The sequence below is a fragment of the Microcebus murinus genome, chromosome 16 (genome assembly GCF_040939455.1).
Source record: "Microcebus murinus isolate Inina chromosome 16, M.murinus_Inina_mat1.0, whole genome shotgun sequence".
Lineage (NCBI taxonomy): Eukaryota > Metazoa > Chordata > Mammalia > Primates > Cheirogaleidae > Microcebus > Microcebus murinus.
In genome coordinates, this window is record NC_134119.1 from 69,655,403 (window position 1) to 69,677,939 (window position 22,537).

Here is a 22,537-nt window from a genome sequence, read left to right on the forward strand (position 1 = left end):
TCTTAACTCCTTCTATTAACAAGTATTTAGTGAATAACTACCACTTAAAGAACTGTGATGAAAATATACAATGAGAAAACTATTTCTTGTCTCCATCTTATAGATACTCTAGAGTTCTATATTAAGTAAACAAAAATATAAAATGATGGCATGATCCAAGGTGCTATGGCTGTATGAAATGGGATTTGAATAGTCAAGGAAGTATTAATAAGATCAGACTTCCCTGAGAAAACTTTGCTTGAGGTTTTTTAAATTGAGATATAACTCCCATACCATAAAATCTACTCTTTTAAAGTATAAAACTTGATGGATTTTGGAATATTTGTGGAGTTATCCAACCATCACCACACCTAATTTCAGAACATTTTCCTCTCCCAAAGAGAAAACTCAGACCCATTAGCAGTCACTCCCATTCCCTCTCCCACCGAGCCCTAGATGACCACTAATCTGTCATATATCTTTATGAATTAGCCTATTCTGGATATTTCATATGAATAGCATCATAACTATGTGGCCTTTTGTGACTAGCTTCTTTCATTTAGCATGTTTTCAAAGTTCATCTGTGTGAAAGCATGTCTCAGCATTTCCATTGTCGTTGCTGAGTAATATGACAGAATTCACATTTGAATCTGGTGTCTGATTCAAGATCCTTAATTTTTTTATTTTTAAGAGGGTGTCTCTGTCACCCAGGCTAGAGGGCAGTGGCTATTCACAGGCACCATCATAGCTCACTGCAGCCTCAAACTCCTGGGCTTAAGTGATCCTCCTGCCTCAGCCTCCCAAGTAGCTGGAAATACTGCATGCATCACCACACCAAGCTCTAAGATATCCTAAGATCTAAGATCTTAGGAATGTTTCCCATTCCTAAGAGTAAAGAGGATAAATAAGGCTAGAACCCATACCCTCAATGTTGAATTTTTGCCTGTTGTACTAGTACACTTTGTCCCATTTGCTGAGGCAGTGGTTGCCTTGTTCCAAACTAGCAGAAGATTAAGTATGGCATGACTAGGCTTATCTGAGAGGTTTTATGGGTGTCTGACATTTCTGGTTTAGATAATAAACTTAAGTATGTTTATTCTTCTCCTTTCTCTTTCCCAGAAACTTCCCAAGCTATAGCACAAGGTGGTGCCACAGCAGCAGAGACAAAAGAACAAGGTAAAGAAAATAGATTTTTTCATTTGTTGCCAGGAAGCTGGGTGAAAGAAATCCATGTAGTTTAGGTGGCAGGGTGGGGGTTCCACTTTCCCTGTCTTCCTCATTTGTCTCTGTCAGTTCTTTCCCTAAGAGCTCTTGATAAGTACCATGGAAAGAGCTATGTATGTTCCTTGTATTATCTCCGGCCAGATTTTATGAAATCAAATTCCAAAGAACCCATGATTCTAGTGGATTTGAGCATCAAGCACAAGCTTATTTGACTGACAGGTGCTAACCTCATAGCCAAGAGTAATCAAGTGATTTGTTCAAAGTTACTTGAGTACTAGTAGTAATTATTTTCTTAATTCTGTCTATCAACCAATGTTTAGTGAATACCTACCACCAAAGAACTGTGATAGAATCATATGGGCAAGAAAAATATATTTCTTGCCTTCATGATGTTTATAGCCCAGATTTATGTTAATTAAGCCAAAGATAAGAAATGAAGGTGCTGTGGCTGTGTGGGATGGGAGTTGAAAGGTCGAGGAAGTCGAAGCAGCCTGCCTTGAGGAAATGCTGCTTGAGGCTTTTTTTTTTTTTTTTTTTTTTTTTTTTTTTTTTTTTTTTTTTTTTTTTTTGAGACAGGGTCTCGCTTTGTTGCCTAGGCTAGAGTGATTGCTGTGGCATCATCCTAGCTCACAGCAACCTCCAACTCCTGGGCTCAAGCGATCCTCCTCCCTCAGCCTCCCGAGTAGCTGGGACTACAGGCATGCGCCACCATGCCCGGCTAAGTTTTTCTACATATATTAGTTGGCCAATTAATTTCTTTCTATTTATAGTAGAGACGGGGTCTCAATCTTGTTCAGGCTAGTTTCGAACTCCTGACCTCGAGCAATCCACCAGCCTTGGCCTCCCAAAGTGCTGGGATTACAGGTGTGAGCCACCACACCTGGCCTGAGGCTTTTTTATTGAGAGAGAATTCACATGCTGTGAAGTTCACCCTTTCGAAGTATACAATTCAGTGACTTCTAGCATATTCAGTTTTCCAACTGTTGCTACTAATTCTGAAGCATTTCTTTCTGCCAAAGAGAACCCCCATACCCACTAGCAGTCACTCCCAATTTTCTCCCTACCCCTTGAACCCTAGATAATCACTAACCTATTTTCCATCTCTAAAACTTTACCTATTCTGGACCTTTTGTGTAAATGGAATCATACGATATGTGGCTCTTTGTGACTGGCTTCCTGCACATAGCATGTTTTCAAAGTTCACTCATGGAGCAGTATGTATCGGCACCTCATTTACGTTGCTGAATAATATTCCAATGCATGGGCATCCCACATTCTCTTTATCCATTCTTCAGTTGATGGAAATTTGGGTTCTTTCTACTTTTTGGCTATGGTGAAAGATGCTGTTCTCCATGTTCATATAATTCAATTGATTTGATTTGTGTGAGATATTCAAAATATAAAACCAGGTGATGGGGTTCTGAGAAAAAGGCCTCAGGAACTGCTCCAAGACTAGTATAACTAAGTGATGGGGTTCTGAGAAAAAGGCCTCAGGAACTGCTCCCACATTTCTGCTTAAGCAATCTCTGATGGATGGTGATGCTAAAATTTCAAGCTCGGAAGTCACTTCAAGCTGGGCTTTCATTCTACCTGTACAACATGTGTTGACCTTGTGTGGGTTACTTAATCACTCATTCAACCAATATTTGAAAAACTAATAGTTTAAATTGGTATTAATAATAATAAATACAAATATTGGTGGCATTTCTAGAATACTTACCATGGGCCAGGCGCTGTTCTCCATGTCTTATGATTATGTCATAACACCTTCACACCAACCTTGTAAAAAGAGGTATTAATATCCCCATTTGATATTATGAACAAACTACCATAGAGGATTAATATGAACTAATATTAGGTTATGTAAAAAGAAATGAGCTCAACATCTCTTCCAAAGTAAGTTCATGAACATAAGCTTTCCTCTAGTTGTCATTTATAAAATCCTTAAGAAATATGTTTTTTGATGGAGATAAAAGAAACAAGTTTTTAAAGCTTTGAATTTGAGGTCCCTGTGGCCCCTTAAGGTGGTGACTTAGACATATGAGCCTGGAATTTTAGAAAAGAAGTCATCATTAGGGAGAGGTTTGGAATGCTTAAGCACCGACATAATACTTGAATCCATAGAAGAAAAAGAGGTGACTGAGGAAGGAACAAAAAACCCCAGGTTCAACTGCAGACCACCTCTCTGGGTTTCCCTCCATCTTTAAAAACCAAGTCCAAAAGAGTCCACCCCAAAAAAACCTGCAGTCCAGTCATTTAGCCAGTTGTCTGTCTGAGGGTAGCATGTCAGTCTGAGCTCAGCAAATAGAGGTTTATCTCAAGGTGTGCTCCTTGCGGCTTTAATACAGGTCTGTTCATGGCTTCCCTCTGATTTTGTTGGTTCTACACCCATGATTCAACCGACTTCAGGTTGAAAATATCTTGGGGGAAAACATTTCCACAAAGTTTAAAAAAGCAAAATTTGAATTTGCCACATGCCGAGTAGTACTACATTGAATTCGCATGAATGATCTACAGGTGTTGTGTTAGGTATTATAGGTAATCTAGATATGACTTAAAGTATATGGGAAGATTACAAATACTGCTTTATTTTATAATAAAGCATTCATGGGTTTGAACGTTTTCGGGGATCCTGGAACTAACCTCCCACATATACTGAGGATACGGTAATGAAGTATAAAGTTTAGAACTCTTACATAGAAATTTTGTATACAGTTAATAATTACACATTAGTGCAGGGAGAGTCCTACTGTCTTTTTTTTTTTTTTAATAGAGACAGGGTCTCACTATGTTGCCCAGGCTGGTCTCGAACTCCTGGGCTCAAGTAATCCACCCGCCTCAGCCTCCCAAACAGCTGGGACAACAGGTGTGTACTACCACATCTGACCACTGTCTTTTAAAAGAAAAAATAAAAGATATTGGTAGTACCAGGAAATTTAAGGTCCCAGGACATGAATCATTTTCATGCTCATTGAGAGCCTATTGGATATCAGAGACAGTTGAAGAGGCTGAAGCTACTTTTCTCATGGAGCTAATGTTGTATTCTAGGGGCTAGACAATAATTACATGCATGAAAGAATTGTGTGTGATAAATGTTGGGATAAAAGTAAAACAGGTAATGTGAAAGAATTATGGTTGTGATAATAGGCACCACTTATCATGTTTGCCAAGGTGGCAAATGTGGTTAATGAATGTTGGATGCACATTCTTAAATATTCCTCAGGCGGGGACTCTGACAGCAGCTCATCCGGGATCACACAGATACCCTAGGGTAGAGCTTGGATCCGGGCAGGGTCTGTCTGACTCGGAGGCACATGCTCCCTTTCTTTTTTCCAGACAGAGTCTTGCTCTGTTACCCAGGCTAGAGTGCAACAGTGTCATCACAGCTCTCTGTAACCTCAAACTCCTGAGCTCAAGGATCCTGCTGCCTCAGCCTCCCGAGTAGCTGGGACTACAGGCATGCGCCACCATGCCCGGCTAATTTTTTACTTTTTGTAGAGTCAGGTCTCACCATTGTCCAGGCTGGTCCTGAACTCCTAGACCCCAGTGATCCTCCTCCCTTGGCCTCCCAAGTGATAGTATCGCAGGTGTGCCCCGCGCACCCAGCCTCCCCCTCTTACGTAGCGCGGGCATCTCCCCAGTGCAGCCTGGGGAGGAGAGCGGTGCGTGCTGTGTGCCGGGCCTTCAGGCGTCTGACTGGGGCCATGGCGCACACATTCTCAGCTGCCCGGGCTTCTGTCTCTGAGACTACATACAAGTGTTCAGCATAGATTATTCATTTAATAAATACAGGAGTTCGCACAGGGTGCTCCAGGCACTGTCATAAATACTGATGATCTGCCATGAGCAAAGAAAGTCTGTGCTTAGTGTCCATTGGAGACAATAAGCTAGCAAGTATGCAGTGCGTCAGGTTGAAGGGACAGCAGACGCTCTTGAGGAAGTGGCCTTTGAGAGGGGGACGAGGCTGGGAAGTAATGAGAGACCCGTGCACAGGGCCTGTCTGGCTCGGCACACCCACTGACTCTGGGTCGGGTTTTGTCTTGTCCTATTTTTACTAAAATCCAGACTTCCTTCAAATTCTTTCCTGCTGTTTTCCTCTACCCTCTCTGGTCCAACTTTGGACCAAGGAGGTGACAGGTGGGACTACAAGCGCCACGTGATGACCAAATTCTCCATGAAGATGGATGTTGACCATGGCCCTGAAGAATCTGCTGCTGACTGCTCGGAAACGCACCGGGTGCTGGCTGGCGCGTTCGGCCCAGACCACAGGGGCCTCCGGCCCCACACCGTGGTTCTGCACGGAAGACCGGGAACTGGGAAGTCGGCTTTGGCGAGGAGGATCATGCTACGCTGGGCACAAGGCGACCTCTACGAGAGCATGTTCTCCTACGCCTTCTTTCTCCACACCAGAGATCTGCTGCGGAGGAGGGAGAGCAGTTTTGCGGAGCTGATTTCCAAGGAGTGGCCGGACTCCCAGGCCCCGGTGACGGAGATCATGTCCCGCCCCGATCGGCTCTTGTTTGTTGTTGACAGTTTCGATGCCCTGGGCTCTGACCTCAATGACGACACAAGGCTCTGTAGAGACTGGGCGGAGAGGCGGCCCCCGGCCGTCCTGATACACAGTCTGCTGAGGAAGGCCCTGCTGCCTGCGTCCTCCCTGGTGATCACCGCCGGCAGCGCGGGTGTGGACAAGCTCAAGTCGGCGGCCCTGGCTGCCCGCTACCTGCTGGTTGGCGGGATCTCGGCGGAAAAACGGTTTCAGTTATTCCTTGAGCACGTCGCGAGCGAGCACGAAAGGGCGGAGATCTTGCGTGTGATGGACAGCTGCGACCTGCGGGGCGAGTGCCAGGACGTCGCCGCGCGCTCGCTGGTGTGCGCGGCCCTGCAGCGCGGGAAGGCGGGCGGGGGGCGCGCCGCCCCCATTTCCCAGACTTTCACCGGGCTGTACGCCACCTTCGTGTTCTACCAGCTCACTCCGCGGGAGGCGGCCCCGCGCTGCCTCAACCGGGAAGAAAGGGCCGTGCTGGCCAGCCTGTGCCGCATGGCCGCGGAGGGCGTGTGGGACATGAGGTCCGCCTTCCACGGCCACGACCTCGCGGCCCACGGCCTGCGGGAGTCCGAGCTGGCCGCCGTGTTCCACATGGACGTGCTGCTCCGCGACGGCCACTGCGAGGGCTACCACTCCTTCTTCCACCTCGGCCTCCAGGAGTTCTGCGCCGCCTTGCACTACGTGCTGGAGGGGCTGGAAAGGGAGCCCGGCCTCTGCCCCGAGCCTCTGTTCGCTGAGAGGGTCGGGAGTTTGATGGAGCTTAAGCAGACGGGCGCCAACCCCCAGCTGCTCCAGACGAAGCGTTTCTTGTTTGGCCTCGTGAGCAAGGAAGCGCTGCGGGCCCTGGAGGCGCTGCTGGGCCGCCCCGTCCCCCTGGCCATAAAGCAGAGACTCCTGTACGGGGTCTCCCTGTTAGGGCTGTGGGGCCAGTATGCCGCCCCGGTGGACGTCCTGGACGCCTTCCACTGTCTGTTCGAGACACAAGATGAAGAATTCGTTCACTCGGCCTTGAGAAGCTTCCAAGATGTGTGGCTTCCCATTCACCAGAAAATGGACTTAGTAGTGTCTTCTTTCTGTCTCCAGCGTTGTTGCTATTTACGGAAACTCCGGGTGGACATCAGAAAGAGAACCTCAAAGGACGAGAAGGCCTGGCCTGTGATTCCCCGATGGTAGGTGCCCTGCGGTTTTATTCTGTACCGTCTGCCGAGCCTGTTGCTAGGGTTTGACAAGACTCCCAGAAACGTCAGGGTCCCAGGTAATTCTTTCAGGATGCATGACCCAGATGTGGTCCGGGTGGCTAGAACGACGGGCCGACTTCGGCTCCTTGTGAGCGGCCAGTAAGCTCTTTCAAACTGCCAGGCTTCGCCCACGGCTGTGCAAGGGAAGGCTCTGGGCTGGGAACCCAGGAGTATGTGGGTTTTTTTAAGGCTGCTCCTGTCAGCACGATCGTTCGTATGTCTGAACTGCTGTGCCCTGTGGGCCCAGAGCAGGGCTGTCCCACACAGCTTTCTGCGAGGAGAGAATGTTTCCTGCTCCTGTCCAGTAGCTAGCCCCCAGCCCACGCGTGCCTGCTGAGCATTCGAAATGTGACACTGAGGAGGTGAAGCCGTAATTGTATTCCCTTTCAACTTTATTTTTTTATTTTGGCCTATTATTGGGGTACAGATTTTAAGGTTTCAATAAATGCCCATTCCCACCCTCCCCCCACAAGTCTGAGTCTTCAGCATGACCATCCCCCAGATGGTGCACATCTCACTCATTATGTATGTATATACCCGCCCCCTCCCCCTCCCACCGCCCAATACCCTATTATTGTAGTACCTATGTGTCCACTTAGGTGCTGCTCAGTTAATACCAATTTGCTGGTGAGTATATGTGGTGCTTGATTTTCCATTCTTGGGAAACTTAATAGTATGGGTTCCACCTCTAACCAGGAAAATATAAGATGTGCTATATCACCATTGTTTCTTAGAGCTGAATAGTACTCCATGGTATACATATACCACATTTTATTAATCCATTCTTGGATTGATGGGCACTTGGGCTGTTTCCACAGCCTTGCAATTACGAATTGTGCTGCTATAAACATTCGAGTGCAGGGGTCTTTTTTATAGAGTGTCATTGGATCTTTTGGGTAGATGCCCAGCAGTGGGATTGCTGGATCAAATGTTAGATCCACTTGTATCGCTTTAAGGTATCTCCATATTGCTTTCCACAGAGGTTGAACTAGTTTGCAGTCCCACCAGCAGTGTAGGAGTGTTCCTCTCTCTCTGCATCCATGTCAGCATTTATTGTTTGGAGACTTTTTGATAAAGGCCATTCTCACTGGAGTTAAGTGATATCTCATTGTGGTTTCGATTTGCATTTCCCTGATGATTAGAGATGATGAGCATTTTTTCATATGTTTGTTGGCCATTCTTCTGTATTCTTTAGAAAAGTTTCTGTTCAAATCCTTTGCCCACTTTTTAATAGGGTTATTTGATTTTTTTTTCTTGCTGATTTTCGTGAGTTCTAAGTATATTCTAGTTATCAGCCCCTTATTGGATGTGTAGGATGCAAAAATTTTCTTCCATTCTGTAGGTTGTCTGTTTACTTTCATGACTATTTCTTTGGCTGTGCAGAAGCTTTTTAGTTTGATCATGTCCCATTTATTTTTGTTGCTGCTGTGATTGCCTTTGGGGACTTCTTCATAAACTCTTTGCCTAGGCCGATGTCTAGGAAACTGTTTCCAACTTTTTCCTCTAGAATTCTAATAGTTTCATACCTTAGGTTTAAGTCTGTTATCCAGCGTGAGTTGGTTTTTGTGAGAGGTGAAAGGTGTGGGTCCTGTTTTAGCCTTCTACAGGTGGCTATCCAGGTTTCCCAGCACCATTTATTGAAAAGGGATTCTTTTCCCCAGCGTATGTTTTTGTTTGCTTTGTCAAAGATTAGATGGCTATATGAGGATAGTTTTATATCAGGATTCTCACATCTCTTCCACTGGTCAATATTCCTGTTTTTGTGCCAATACCAAATTGTTTTAATTACTACAGCTTTGTAGTATAGTTTGATATCTGGCATATTAATGCCTCCCATTTTGTCTTTGTTGCCTAGAATTGCTTTTGATATTCAGGGTCTTCTTTGGTTCCATACGAAGCGTAAAATTATTTTTTCTATATCTGTGAAGAATGCTCATGGATTTTAATAGGTATTGCATTGAATCTGTAAATCAGTTTGGGTAGTATAGACATTTTAATGATGTTGAGTCTGCCAATCCACGAGCATGGAATGGATTTCCATCTGTTTACATCCTCTGCTATTTCCTTCCTCAGTGTTTCATAGTTCTCCCTGTAGAGGTCTTTTACCTCCTTGGTTAAGTATATTCCTAAGTACTTTAATTTCTTTGTTGCTATTGTGAAGGGAATTGAGTCTTTGATTTGGTTCTCAATTAGATTGTTGTTGGCATATATGAATGCCTCTGATTTCTGTGTATTGATTTTGTATCCTGAGACTTTACTAAATTCATTGATCAGTTCCAGGAGTTCTTGGTTGAATCTTTGGGGTTTTCTAGATATAATATCATATCATCAGCAAACTGAAAGTTTGATCTCTTCTGCCCCTATTTGGATACCTTTAATTCCACTTTCCTGTCTGATTGTTGTAGCCAGGACTTCCAGCACTATGTTTAACAGAAGTGAAGATAGTGGGCAGCCTTGTCTGGTTCCAGTTCCAAGTGGGAATGATTTCAATTTTCCCCATTCAGTATGATGTTGGCTATGGGTCTGTCATATATGGCTTGTATCATTTTTAGGGATGTCCCTTCTATGCCTATTTTCTTAAGTGTTCGTATCATGAAAAGGTGTTGAATTTTGTCAAAAGCTTTTTCTGCATCTATTAAAAAGAATCATGTGGTCTTTGTTTTTGCTTCTGTTTATGTGGTGAATTGCATTTATAGATTTACGTATGTTGAACCATCCCTGCATCCCTGGATGAAGCCCACTTGGTCGTGATGGATTATTTTTTTGATAAGCGTCTGGATTCGATTAGCTAAGATTTTGTTGAAAATTTTTGCATCTATATTCATTAGGGATATTGATCTGTAGTTTTCTTTTTTTGTTGCATCCTTTCCTGGTTTTGGTATCAGAGTAATATTCGCTTCATAAAATGTGTCGGGGAGGTTTCCATTCTTCTCGATGTTGTGGAATAGCTTCTGCAAGATAGGTACTAGTTCTTCTTTGTAAATGTGGTAAAATTCGGGTGTGAAACCATCTGGACCGGGACTTTTCTTTTTAGGGAGATTTTTAATTGCTGTTTTTATTTCAGCTCTTGAGATTAGTCTGTTCAGGGAATCTATTTCTACCTGGTTGAGCCTAGGGAAGCTGTGTGTTTCTAGAAATTTGTCCATTTCCTCCAAATTTTCCAGTTTGTGTGCATAAAGATTTTTGTAATCTTCATAAATTATATCTTGTATCTCTTTGGTATCAGTTGTGATATCTCCTTTTTTGTTCCTGATGGAGCTTATTAGAGATTTCTTTTTTCTGCTTTTCGTTAGCTTAGCCAGTGGCGTGTCAATTGTGTTTATTTTTTCAAAGAACCAACTTTTTGTTTTATTCATCTCCTGAATAGCTTCCCTGTTTTCAATTTCATTTAGTTCTGATTTGATCTTGTTGATTTCACTTCTGCTGGGTTTGGGGTTGGTCTGTTCTTCTTTTTCCAGCTCTTTGAGTGGTTTCATGAGATTGTCTATTTGTGATCTTTTTGACTTTTGGTTATAGGCATTTATGGAGATAAACTTTCCTCTCAGAACTGCTTTAGCTGTGTCCCAGAGGAGTTGATAACTTGTCTCTCCACTGTCATTTTCTTCATAGAATTTTCTTATTTCCATCTTGATTTCTTCATTGATGAAGTAATCATTTAGTAGGAGGTTGTTTAATTTCCATGTTTTTGTGTAGAAATGTGTGTTTCTGTTAGGGTTGATTTCTACTTTTATTCCACTGTGATCTGAGAAGGTACATAGTATGATTTCTATTTTTTAAAATTTCTTGAGATTTACTTTGTGTCCTAGGATATGGTCAATCTTAGAGAGTGTCCCTCGAGCTGATGAGAAGAACGTATATTCTGTGGATTTTGGGTAGAATGTCCTGTAAATGTCAGTCAGACCCAATTGTTCAAGAGTTTTGTTTAAGCCCATTATTTCTTTATTAATTTTCTGTTTGGAGGATCTGTCTTGTGCCATCAGTAGGGTGTTGAAATCTCCGGTGATTATGGAGTTGCTATTAATCCATTTGCTTAGATCCAGTAAGGTTTGCTTTATGAAACTGGGTGCACCTAAGTTGGGTACATATATATTTAAAATTGTTATCTCTTCTTGTTGAAGTGTGCCCTTCACCATTATATAATGACCCTCTTTGTCTTTCACTCCTTTTGTTGCTTTAAAAACTAAATCGTCTGAAATTAGAACTGCCACGCCAGCCTTCTTTTGGCTTCCACTTGCCTGGAATACTGATCTCCACCCTTTTACTTTTCATCTCTATGCATCCTTGCAGGTTAGATGTGTTTCCTGAAGACAGCATATACTTGGCCTATATTTTCTTATCCATTCAGCCAGCCTATGTCTCTTGAGTGGAGAGTTTAAGCCATTCACATTTATTGAGAGAACTGATAGGTAAGGTAGATTATTGTTCATTCTGTTGGGTTGGATGTTGTTGCTTTGATTTCTCTCTTAAGCCATTGTATTATCTGGCCTTTAATCTTTGGGTTTTGGTTGTTTTTATATTCGTGAGTTTTTATTATGGCGTTCTGTGCGTAACACTGTTTTGAGTACTTCTTGTAGGGCTGGTCTTGTCTTGGTGAATTCTCTGAGCCTTTATTGTCTGGGAATGTCTTTATTTCTCCTTCATATATGAAGCTTAGTTTTGCAGGGAATAAGATTCTCGGCTGGGCATTGTTTTGTTTCAGAAGAGTGAGAATGGGGCCTCATTCTCTCCTTGCTTGTAAAGTCTCATTAGAGAAGTCTGGTGTTATTCGAATTGGCTTTCCCTTGTATGTTACTTGCTTCTTCCGTGTTACAGGTGTTAGAAGGGCCTCTTTAGTTGATATTTTGATCAGTCTGATGACTGCATGTCGTGATGTCTTCCTGTTTGCATTGAATCTCCCAAGGGTCCTCTGAGCTTCTTAAACTTGTATATCGAGATTGTGAGCAAGGCCTGGGAAATTTTCCTCTATTATATCTTCAAATAGCTTGTCCAACCCGTGAGTGTTGTCTTCTTCCCCTTCTGGTAATCCTATGACCCTCACATTAGGTTTCTTCACATAATCCCACATCTCTTGTAGGCTTTGCTCTTTTCTCTTGTTTCTCTGCTCTATTTCTGTGACTGATTTGCTTAATTGGGGGTGTTACCTTCAAGCTCTGAGATTCTTTCTTCTGTTTGATCTACCCTATTCTTGAGACTTTCCACTGTATTTTGTAGTTCCCTGAATTGATTCTTCATTTCCAGGTGTTCGGTTAAACTTTTCTTCATTGTGTCTATTCCTTTAGTGAACTTTTTTCCCCGATCCTGGAGGCTTTTTGTGGTTTCTTTGTGTTGGTTATTGAGTTGTTCTTGCAGGTCAGTGAGTGTTCTTATGATCCATGTACGACATTCCTCTTCTGTCATTTTGGTTGCCTGATTTTTGTTGGTGTCCGTTTCTAGGGGGCTGGTGCTCCTCTTTAGGGGTGTCGTTTCCGTTTGGTTCTTCATATTTCCTGAGTTCCTTCGCTGATTTCTTCCCATGTTGATCAGTTGTGTCTTTTCTTTAGGTTTTTGTTTGGGTATTCACATGCCTTGTTTAGTTTCTGAGCTGGTAGGTGGTGTCTGTGGGTGAGATTCGACCACTCCCTGTATGAGTCAGTAGGTGCCGTGAAAAGGGTGTGCAGGATGTCCTCCCTGTCAGTAGGTGGTGCTTGCTTGGAGGAACAGGCTACGCTGTTTTTGTGTCCTGTTATCAGCTCTTGTTCCTGTAGGGAGGCACTCTAGTGCCTCAGGTGGTGGGTGGGGCCCTGGGACTTCCAGGTGTGTCCTTTTCTCCCCCTCAGTGAGGGCTGGTCTAGGAGAGAGTCTGGGCGGAGCTGGGTTGAGTAAGACTGCCCTCAGGCACCACTAATGCCGTTAGCAGGGGTCAAAGTTCTGTTCTCTGCTTCCAGGAAAAGCTGTCAGGGCGTGGCTGGAATGGTCCTGCTCAGCCAGAGAGTCTGCGTGTGGGGGTGGGGTTGTCTGAGACCCGCAGTCTGGAGTGGGCTTCGCTTCTTTCCACCCTCCCCAACTCCGCAGCTACTCCTGGGCCTCTGCCAGCAGGCCAGACCTCACGTCACCGGGCCTCCCCGGACTGTGATGCAGGCGGGGAGGTTCCCTGCGCAGGTATGCCACCTGGGCTGGGCGTACAGCCTCCTTTTGGGAGGAGGGTTGCCCTCTAGGACGCTGATCTGCCCCTGAAGGCATACACACCTCAGTAGGCTGTTCACGTATATCCCTTCTGTGCCCTGGGCAATGCTAGACCTCGCTGCATGGGATCTGGTCTGCAGGTCTGACCTCTGGGTCCCAGAGTTCAAACTGTATCCCCACCAGGGAGAGGAGTCCCAGTCCCAATTCACCCACAGGGAGCCCAAGCTGGGTCTATGTCTGTCAGCCTCAGGGTCTGCCCCGTTCTCCTGGGATCACCGTGCCAGCAGCACCTGGGAGGGCTGGTGGGTAGGGAGCTCACCGTCTGAGTTCCCCTTAGTCAGCTGTAGGGTCCCAAAAGGGAAGGTCCTGTTCCCTGTAGGTGCCTCCGGTTTGTGGCTGTATTGTCTCTCTGGGCAGCCTCGGGTAGGGTCGGGGGAGGGAAGAAGGAGACAATATGGCACCTGCTGTGCGGCTCTCGGGTCTGTGCCCACGGAGGTGCCCGAGGGAGTTGGGAGCCTGGTGCCGCGTCCGCTACTGGCTTACCGATCATTGGCAGTGGCCGTCTCTGGGCTGGTGTCTGCATGTCTCTCCACCCCCTGGGGAGCCCACCCGCAGTCCCAAATGCAGGGGAGGAGAATTGGCCAAGACACTTACCCTTCCCGCTGGTCTCCAGGCTGCTCCGGCGGTCTCAGCTTCCAGTTCTCCTCTGTGACCTCCTCCCGTGGAGTCTGCCGGGGTCTCAGGTACCCCTCCTTCCGGCCCTCGTCCGCTGTATGCTCGTCTTCTTGCTTCTTTTTTCTAATTTCTGCTAGAATCTCTTTTCTGCAGAGACTCTCTGTCTGGCGGTGTTTCTCGTCCGCCTCTTGATCTTTTTTCCCCTTTCAACTTATATATATCTAAATAGCCCCACGTAGCTGGTGCACACTAAAGAGTGCAGGTCTGGAAAATGCCCTCCCCGGGGCTGCCTGAACGCCCGTCATTTCCCGCCATAGCACACCAGCCAAGAATGTGAGCTAGCCCCGAGCAGTGGCACGGACCTATAGCTCAAGCTTCTTGGGAGACTGAGACAGGAGGATGGCTCGAGCCCAGGAGTTCGAGGCTGCAGTGCATTATGATCCTGTCTGTGAATAGCCACCGTACCCCAGCCTCCTGGGCAACATGGTGAAAACCTCATCTCTTGAAAAAAACAAACAAAAAAATAACAACAAAAAAATAAAACAGAACAACTTAGCCAGGTGTGGTGGCATGCACTGGTAGTCCCAGCTACTTGGGAGGCTGAGAATCACTTTAGCCCTGGAGCTGGAGTCCAGCCTGGGCAACATAGCAAGACCCCAGTCTCAAATATATATATATACACATACATATATGGATATTGCTACCCCTCTATCAGTATCTAAATCCCAGGCCTGCTACTTCTAAGCAGTGAGACCTCAGGATAGTTGCTTAACTGTTCTGTGCCTCAGTTTCTTCATCTGTAAAACAGCAGTAATGGCATCTCCCTACCAGGTTGTCAGGAGCTAAAGCACGTAGGAGGCACGCCTGGCACTTAACACAGAGAGTGGCTGAAGATGCCATCATAGCTAAACCAGCTGCCAGTATGCATTGGCAAAGGACACTGGAAAAACCCGATTTGTAATTTTAGCTCTGCTGCCTACAAGCCTTGTGGCCATCTAAAATAAGGGGGAAATGGCGCCACCCTCGGGTTTAAAACAGCATCAAATTCTACACAGATGGAGTCGGCACAGCAAGAGTGAAACAGAACAGCTTAGCAGGTGTGGCGGCATGCAGTGGCGGTCCCAGCTACTTGGGGGGCTGAGAGTCACTTGAGCTGGGAGCTGGAGTCCAGCCTGGGCAGGGAGAGGCCACTGCTGCTCCCTGGTAGGGGGCAGGGGTCTTGCTATGTTGCCCAGGCTGGACTCCAGCTCCTGGGCTCAAGTGATTCTCAGCCTGGTATGCGCCAAGGCCTTGGTAAAACGACAGTGACTCTTGGTCAGAAAACAGTTACACGCTGAAGCCCTCTCTGTTAGAGGAGGAGCTTATGTCAGTGCAGAAAGAAAACACCTGCCTGTCGCGTTGTTCTGTCCTGTCCATAGCCAGGGGAGGCCACAACCTGGCCATTTTCCTGTAGATTGGCCGAAAATGTGCACAAATACAGGCTAAACCCTGAGCTGGCTATATTTGCATACAATCACAAAAATCACGGCCACTGTGTGTTAATGAGCACTGTTACACACTTACCACTGTTTTCTTTTTTGTTTTTAATTGACAAATATATTTATTTATGGGGTACTCGCCTTTGCAGAAGATTTTTGTTATGAGAACATTTTTAAACTGCCCTTTTAGCGATTTTAAGATAATACACTGTTACATTGCACAGCACACTGGTCCTACCATGTTTCCCCCAAAATAAGCCCTACCCATACAATAAGCCCTAGCAGGATTTCTAAGCATTTGCACAATAGAAGCCCCACCCTGAAAATAAGCCCCAGTGACGGGCGTGGCCACGCGGCGCATCTGCACAGCCCATGCATTTCTTTGCCGAGCAGTAAAGACCAGCAGCCCTTCTCATCTGCCCCATCGTGACAGCTGCTGTCCCAGAGGTGACCCGAAAGGTGCAGGCAGCCCCACCAACAAGGTCGGCTCCCCCTGTCAGGTCCCGGCCATCCTGTGCGTGCTGCAAGCTGAGGCTTTGAGGGGAAAATAACACATCCCCTGAAAATAAGCCCTAGGGTGTCTTCTTGAGGAAAAATAAATATAAGACTCTGTCTTATTTTCTGGGAAACACGGTAGCTAATATCACTAAAACTTGTTCCTCCTAGCTGAAACTCTGTACACTTCAACCAGTATCTCCCCACTCTGCCCTTCCCAGCCTCTGGCAACTGCTGTCCACTCTCTGCTTCTGAGAGTTTGACACTTTTAGATTCTACATATAAATGAGATCGTGCAATGTTGGTTTCTCTGCGTACCTGGTTGAGTTCACTTGGCCTGCTGTACTCTAGTTTCATTTTGATTTATTCTCAGGGCAAACCTGTGAGACAGGTCAGCACTGTTCGCAGACGTGGGAACGCGCACGCTCAGGTGGCGTGGCAGCCGGCGAGCAGGAGCCCGACGCTCGCGTGTGCAGCACGGCACTGACCCCGGTGCCGCGTGCGGAGAGCTCTGCAGCTGTCCCGCCCTGCGCCACCGAAACCCTGTGCCCACTGAACGTGACTGAGCCCCCTCCCCCCTGGAAACCCACATTCTACTTTCTGCCTCTATGAGTTTGACCATTTCAGACATTTCACATAAAGAGAATCATGCAGTATTTGCCCTTCGATGACTGGCTGGTGTCACTGAGCATGGCGTCCTCCAGACTGGATCGTGTTGTCAGAAATGGAGGCCTTCCCTCGTTAAGGCTGAGTAACGTTCCACTGTGGCGCCCCATTTTCCTCCTCCATTCATGCGCCGGCGGACCTTGGGTTGCTTCCACGTCTGAGCTGTTGTGAATATCACGCAACGGACGTGGCAGAGCAATATCCCTTTAGCCTTCTGATTTCAGTTCTTTGGGGTTTATGCACAGAAGTGGGGTCGCTGGGTCCTGTGGTAGTTCTGTTTTAAATTACCTGAGGAAGCGCCATACTGTCTCCCATAGTGGTCGCACCACTTTACATTCAGGGGTGAGCTAGAGTTTAAGCAAGAAACTGATTCAAGAGCTGGCAGCCCCTAGCGTGCTAGTGCACCTCCTGGGGCATCAGGACGTTCACGATGTAGGGTGGCTGCAGAGCCAGCCATGTGGGGCGCAGCGTGGTGCCCACCAGATGGGCCTCAGAGCCGCTAAAGCATCTGTGTGTGTCTTCTGTAGGCTGGTCCCCCCCTAACACGGAAGCAGCTCGTGTTACAGTCCCCTCCACGGAAGCACACGTTTGTTTCTCTCCCTGACGCAGGGTGTCGGGTAAGGTCTTCGCCGATCAGCAGTGGGAAATTTTCTGCCGTGTGCTCTGCAACCACCCAAGCCTGCAGCAACTGGACCTGGGCACCAGCGTCCTGAGTGAGTGGACCATGAAGAAACTCTGCGCCATGCTGAAGAGTCCAACCTGTGCAATACAGAATCTAATGTAAGAAAATCCCTTCCTGTCATTCACCCCTCCCCCACAGCCCCTCCCCACCTATTGAGGGAAGACCCATCTACACCCCCTCAAACATGTTCTATGAAAGATACAGGAATAAAGTTTCCAAAAGCACAGAATGGAAAGTGACTAAAGACCCTGTGAAGGGATAACGGAAGCAGGTTCATTGACTCAGGGTTTTAAAGGATGAGTAGGAGTTGGCTGGTAGGGAAAAGGTGAGGGAAGTTCATCTCAGGCAAACAGTAGAACATGAGGCAATAACAAGATCAAAATGCATGATCCGTGTGATGCTTTTAGGCTAATTAATAAGGTAGCAAATATATGAACCCAGGACACTGCGCCAGGCCCCTGGAGCAGGAGGTATGGCGTGCTGGTTCTACTTCATGCAAAAGTTCTACTCTTTACTTCTCCCTCCAAGACCAAGTGAAGTCCATGTGATGCCCAAGAGTAGAGCAAGTCAAGTTCTTGGTTACAAACACCTTCCCCTCCTTGCCCTTCTTTCTCTAAGCAGTTTCCTTAAGCTGAGATGTACCAAGAAACTTGGTGATCCCAGGGTAACAACTCCCTGTCCGCCTTAAATCTTACACCAAACGTAATTTCTCTTTGTCATCTTAAATGTTTTCCCCTACCCGACAGCTTCCACTCCATTAGCTGTCCGGTTTTAGCTCCTATTGTACACTGTGATTTGCCTTAATCTGTGTCTTCCCTGTATTTGATACAATAGTATTAATAATTAATACATGATAATGGTCAAAATAGTCAGAAAGTACAAAGGGATTTAAGTCATTCATCTCATAATGACTTTTTGGTCAATGATGGACATAAGACTGCAGTGGTCACGTAAGCTTATCGTACGGCATTTGTACTGCAGCTTTTGTATGTTTGGACACACGAGCGCCGCCGTGGTAGGCTTGCCTGCGGCACTCAATGCGGTCACTGACTGTGTCTCTGTGGTTCTGCCCCATTCTCAATGGACTCTCTATCTCATGCTCACACATAATTCTTTTGTTCTCCTTATCAAATGTCTCTCCCACTAGATTAGGCTCCACAAAGGCAGGGAGTGGTTGTTCGTATTGTCCAATAGTCTGTTCTCAGTGCCTTGCACGTCCTAGGTGCCCAAACATTTGTTGCTTTAAGATTCAATACAAATAATTGGAAACTTGAAAAGAACGAAAAGGAACGATAAGGATGCAACTAGCTGTCACCACCAGTAAGGCGTCTCCTCGGTGCCCTGCGCCTCCCACAGATTCAGACACACCCAGGTCACAGCCGGCCTCCAGCACCTCTGGCCCGCTCTTACCAGCAACTGCCACATAAAGTGCCTCAGCTTGGGCAGCGCCCACCTGAGCGACAGAGCTGTGAAAGAAGCATGTGAGACGTTAAAACACCCGAATTGTTTCCTGGAGTCTTTGAGGTGAGTCTTGGGTAGGGTTTATGCTTTTTGTTCATTTGCTTGTTTTTACTTTTTATTTCGAAATAATTACAGAAAGTTGTGAAAACACTAGAGTTGGGAAGGCGGAAAAGCTCTGGTGGTGATGGTTGCATGACAGTGAGTTCAATGCCACTGGACTGTAGACTTAAAAATAGTTAAAACAGTAAATTTTGTTGTGAGTGTTTTATCACCATAAATAACTTGCAACATTTCGTAAAAATTAAAATATTTCAGAGAGGTCACATGTACCCTCCGGGCAGTTCCTCCCAATGGCCACATCTTGCATAACTACCACACAAGCTACAAACCAGGCCATGGACACTGGCACAGTGCCTGTACTTCATTCTGTGCCATTTTATCATGTGCGTAGACTTGTGTAATGTGCACAGTATCACAAGATACCGTGATGTCACCCTCATGCTGTCTCTTTGTAGTCGCACCATTCCTAATCCCGGCCACCTCGCATGTTTTCCATCTCTGCGATTTTGTCATTTTGACAATGCTATAAAAATAGAGTCAATACAGTGCATCACTACTCTAGACTGGCTTCGTGCAATCAGCCCTTGGATCCATCCGAGCTGTGCATGTGTCGGTTCGTTCCTTTCCATACTGAGAGCTATTCCAGAGTATGGATACGCCACAGTTAGTCTAACAATTCGCCTATCCAGGGAGATTTTGGTAGGTTGTTTCCAGTCTGGGGTTCTTACTGCAGTTTGCAAACCCTGGGCATGCGCTTGGTCAATTAGATTAGCTTGGTCTAAAGACACTTCTCCTCAATGTTTATGGTAATCCAAGACAAGCAGGGACCCCTGCTTGGAGCTTCCTTAGCTGACACGTCAACTGTTGAGGAATACTTTGCTTTGCACCATGTGTGCTTTTGCCTGGTGACTGGGAAACTGCACTTCCAGAAATGTAACTCGAGGGAGTGAGCCAAAGCATAGGTGTCCCTGAAGGATGGAAACACACGTTTGCACAACCTCATGAGGGTTTTACGTCTTCCCTGGGAACAAACAGGATGGCTGCCACCCCCTCCCTGTCTCCCACTCTCTCCCTGCTTCACAAATAGAATAACTGAAAGTTGTATTCAAAGAATAAAGAAGACACACGTGTCAGAAGAGAGAGAGGGGCTATTTGGGGCCAAGAAGGGGAGTGAGTGCAGGGTCACCTGGTGGGAGGTGCCTGCCAGTGTCCCAGAGTGTGTGTTTAACTTCTAATGATTCATAAGGGTAAGAGTATCGGTCTATTTCCCTCATTACTACGTTCCTAGGACCTAGAACTGCTCTTGGCTGGAGGGATGGAATAATTGGCTAACCCTCCAAATGGGAGATGGCTTTGAAAGATAGATCTGGCCACATGGTGGGGGGTTTCAACTGAGTATCACATTGGGGAGTTGGCATTTTCTTTCATTCAGCAAGTGCAGGGATCTATAATGTTCATAGCACTCTAACAGGTTCCAGGGATGTGCTAGCCAATGAGTCAGGGTTCCTGCTCTCTTGGGCTCACAGGCCACACCGGGAGATAAAACAAATTCTTGCCTGTGCATACACACACACACACACCATGAGCATGTATGTTTGGAGGACCCTAAAGGTTCTGTCTGGAATGCAACACAGCAAATTACATTGTTTCCATGTGCTAGCATATTATTAGTTGGGTCCTGCAACAAACACAGCTGATGACGTATGACGGTTCTGAAGCAAGAGAAGTTTTTCTCGCCTATGTAAGAAGATGGTTTGAGGCCAGTGGGGCTGGGGCTGGTCCTATGCTCAGGCTAGCGGGGGTTCTAGTGTTAACACACAGCTTCCAGATCCTGCATGTTAGAGGTTCAGCTCAAAAGAGCAGAGTTTTATGAGCCTGGCATGGAGGTAGCAAATCCCTCACTCGGATTCCCTTCACATTCTCTTAGCTGGCACTGGGTCATGTGACCATGCCCACTGCAAGGCAGGCTGGACAACGTAGTCCAGCTCTGTGTCCCGGCGGAAGCAAACACAGGCTCACACTGTCAGCCTCTGCCCCTCCCCCCATGGCGGCGTTGCCCGAGTGCCTGGTGGGAGTTCTAATGTTCCCGTCCTCACAAGCAGCACTGAGGTCGGTAGCAGCGCTAGCCCCATCTTCCAGATGGCAAGCTGAGTCTCAGAGATGTTAACCTACTTGCTTCATAGAAGCTTAAGGCTTAAGGGTAGAATTGCTGGCTCGTGAGGTGCATCCACACTCAGCTCTTATACACACTGCCAGTTGCTGCAGGAGGTTGTGCCCGTCAGCAAATGCTGAGTGCCTGCTGTGTACCGGCACTGCCGTGGCTGCTAAAGCTGCAGCAGGCGCCAGGCCAGCCGGGCCTCCCCCTCGCAGAGGTGCCGTGTTCTAGGCGGGAAGACGGGCAGTGAACAAGCGTAAATATAGACGAGTGTTAGCTGGTGATCGGGCTATGAACGTAGTAATGTTGAATAAGGATGGAGTGAGGCAGGTGGGCACCGTTCAAGGCAGTAAGTCCAGCTTACTCCATAAAGGTGACAGTTGACAAACCTGAATGTGGAAATGAACGGCATGAAGACGGGGGCGGGTAGGCCGGCGCCGGTGGGGGAAGCTCAGGCCCTGAGGCAGCGGGTGGTGTGGCCTGGAGGCCCGGGAGGAGGCGGCACAGCTGGGCGCGGAGCGGAGCGGGCTGCTCTGGCCGGGCGGGCGGGGCTGGCGTCACGCTGCCTGTCTCCGCAGGTTGGATCACTGTGAACTGCACCACGCAGGTTACCTGATGCTCTCCCAAGTCCTCACCAGCCTAAACTACCTCGGCCTGTCGGGGAACAAGGTGACGGACGAGGGTGTGAAGCCTCTCTTCCAGGCCTTGGAGGACTCGGAGTGCGCCCTGGAGAAGCTGACGTGAGTCCCACTCTGCCGCTGGGCTGTCTCGGCTGAGGCCCGCGAGCCGTGAGGGAGGGGGGATTGGCAGGTGTGTATGCCAGGGCAGGAGTTGGGCTGGCGGGGGCCGGTGCTGAGAGCAGGATACCCACAGAACTCAGCTGTCCTCGCTGCTGAACTCTGAGTGTAAAGCTGGGAGCAGGAGGCAGTGACCGGAAATCAAACGGTGACCTTCCAAGATGAAGCTGTCTTGGAGTACAAGGCCGGCACGTGTGGCCACGCAGACTACTGAGTGCTCCACCCCACCATCGCACAGGCTGGGGTGCTCCACCCCACCATCAGACAGGCTGGAGTGCTCCACCCCACCATCATTGCACAGGCTGGGGTGCTCCACCCCACCATCGCACAGGCTGGAGTGCTCCACCCCACCATCATTGCACAGGCTGGGGTGCTCCACCCCACCATCATTGCACAGGCTGGGGTGCTCCACCCCACCATCGCACAGGCTGGGGTCTCCACCCCACCATAGGACAGGCTGGGGTGCTCCACCCCACCATCGGACGGGCTGGGGTGCTCCACCCCACCATCGCACGGGCTGGAGTGCTCCACCCCACCATCGGACGGGCTGGGGTGCTCCGCCCCACCATCGCACAGGCCGGAGTGCTCCACCCCACCGTCGGACAGGCCGGAGTGCTCCACCCCACCGTCGGACAGGCCGGGGTGCTCCGCCCCACCGTCGCACAGGCCGGGGTGCTCCGCCCCACCGTCGCACAGGCCGGAGTGCTCCGCCCCACCATCAGACAGGCCGGAGTGCTCCGCCCCACCATCGGACAGGCCGGAGTGCTCCGCCCCACCATCGGACAGGCCGGGGTGCTCCGCCCCACCATCGCACAGGCCGGGGTGCTCCGCCCCACCGTCGCACAGGCCGGGGTGCTCCGCCCCACCGTCGCACAGGCCGGGGTGCTCCGCCCCACCGTCGCACAGGCCGGGGTGC

General features: G+C 47.7%; 1 protein-coding gene across 1 annotated transcript in view; it reads left to right on the forward strand.

Annotated features, from left to right (window-relative positions):
• Positions 1-22,537, forward strand: part of LOC105882838 (NACHT, LRR and PYD domains-containing protein 5) — a 95,803-nt gene that overhangs the window by 14,437 nt on the left and 58,829 nt on the right. Inside the window, exons 4-8 of the mRNA XM_075993455.1 lie at positions 1,099-1,155; positions 5,331-6,921; positions 17,076-17,246; positions 18,505-18,672; positions 21,403-21,564. Coding sequence (XP_075849570.1) covers positions 1,099-1,155; positions 5,331-6,921; positions 17,076-17,246; positions 18,505-18,672; positions 21,403-21,564 — 2,149 coding nt within the window. The remainder of the gene's footprint in view (positions 1-1,098; positions 1,156-5,330; positions 6,922-17,075; positions 17,247-18,504; positions 18,673-21,402; positions 21,565-22,537) is intronic.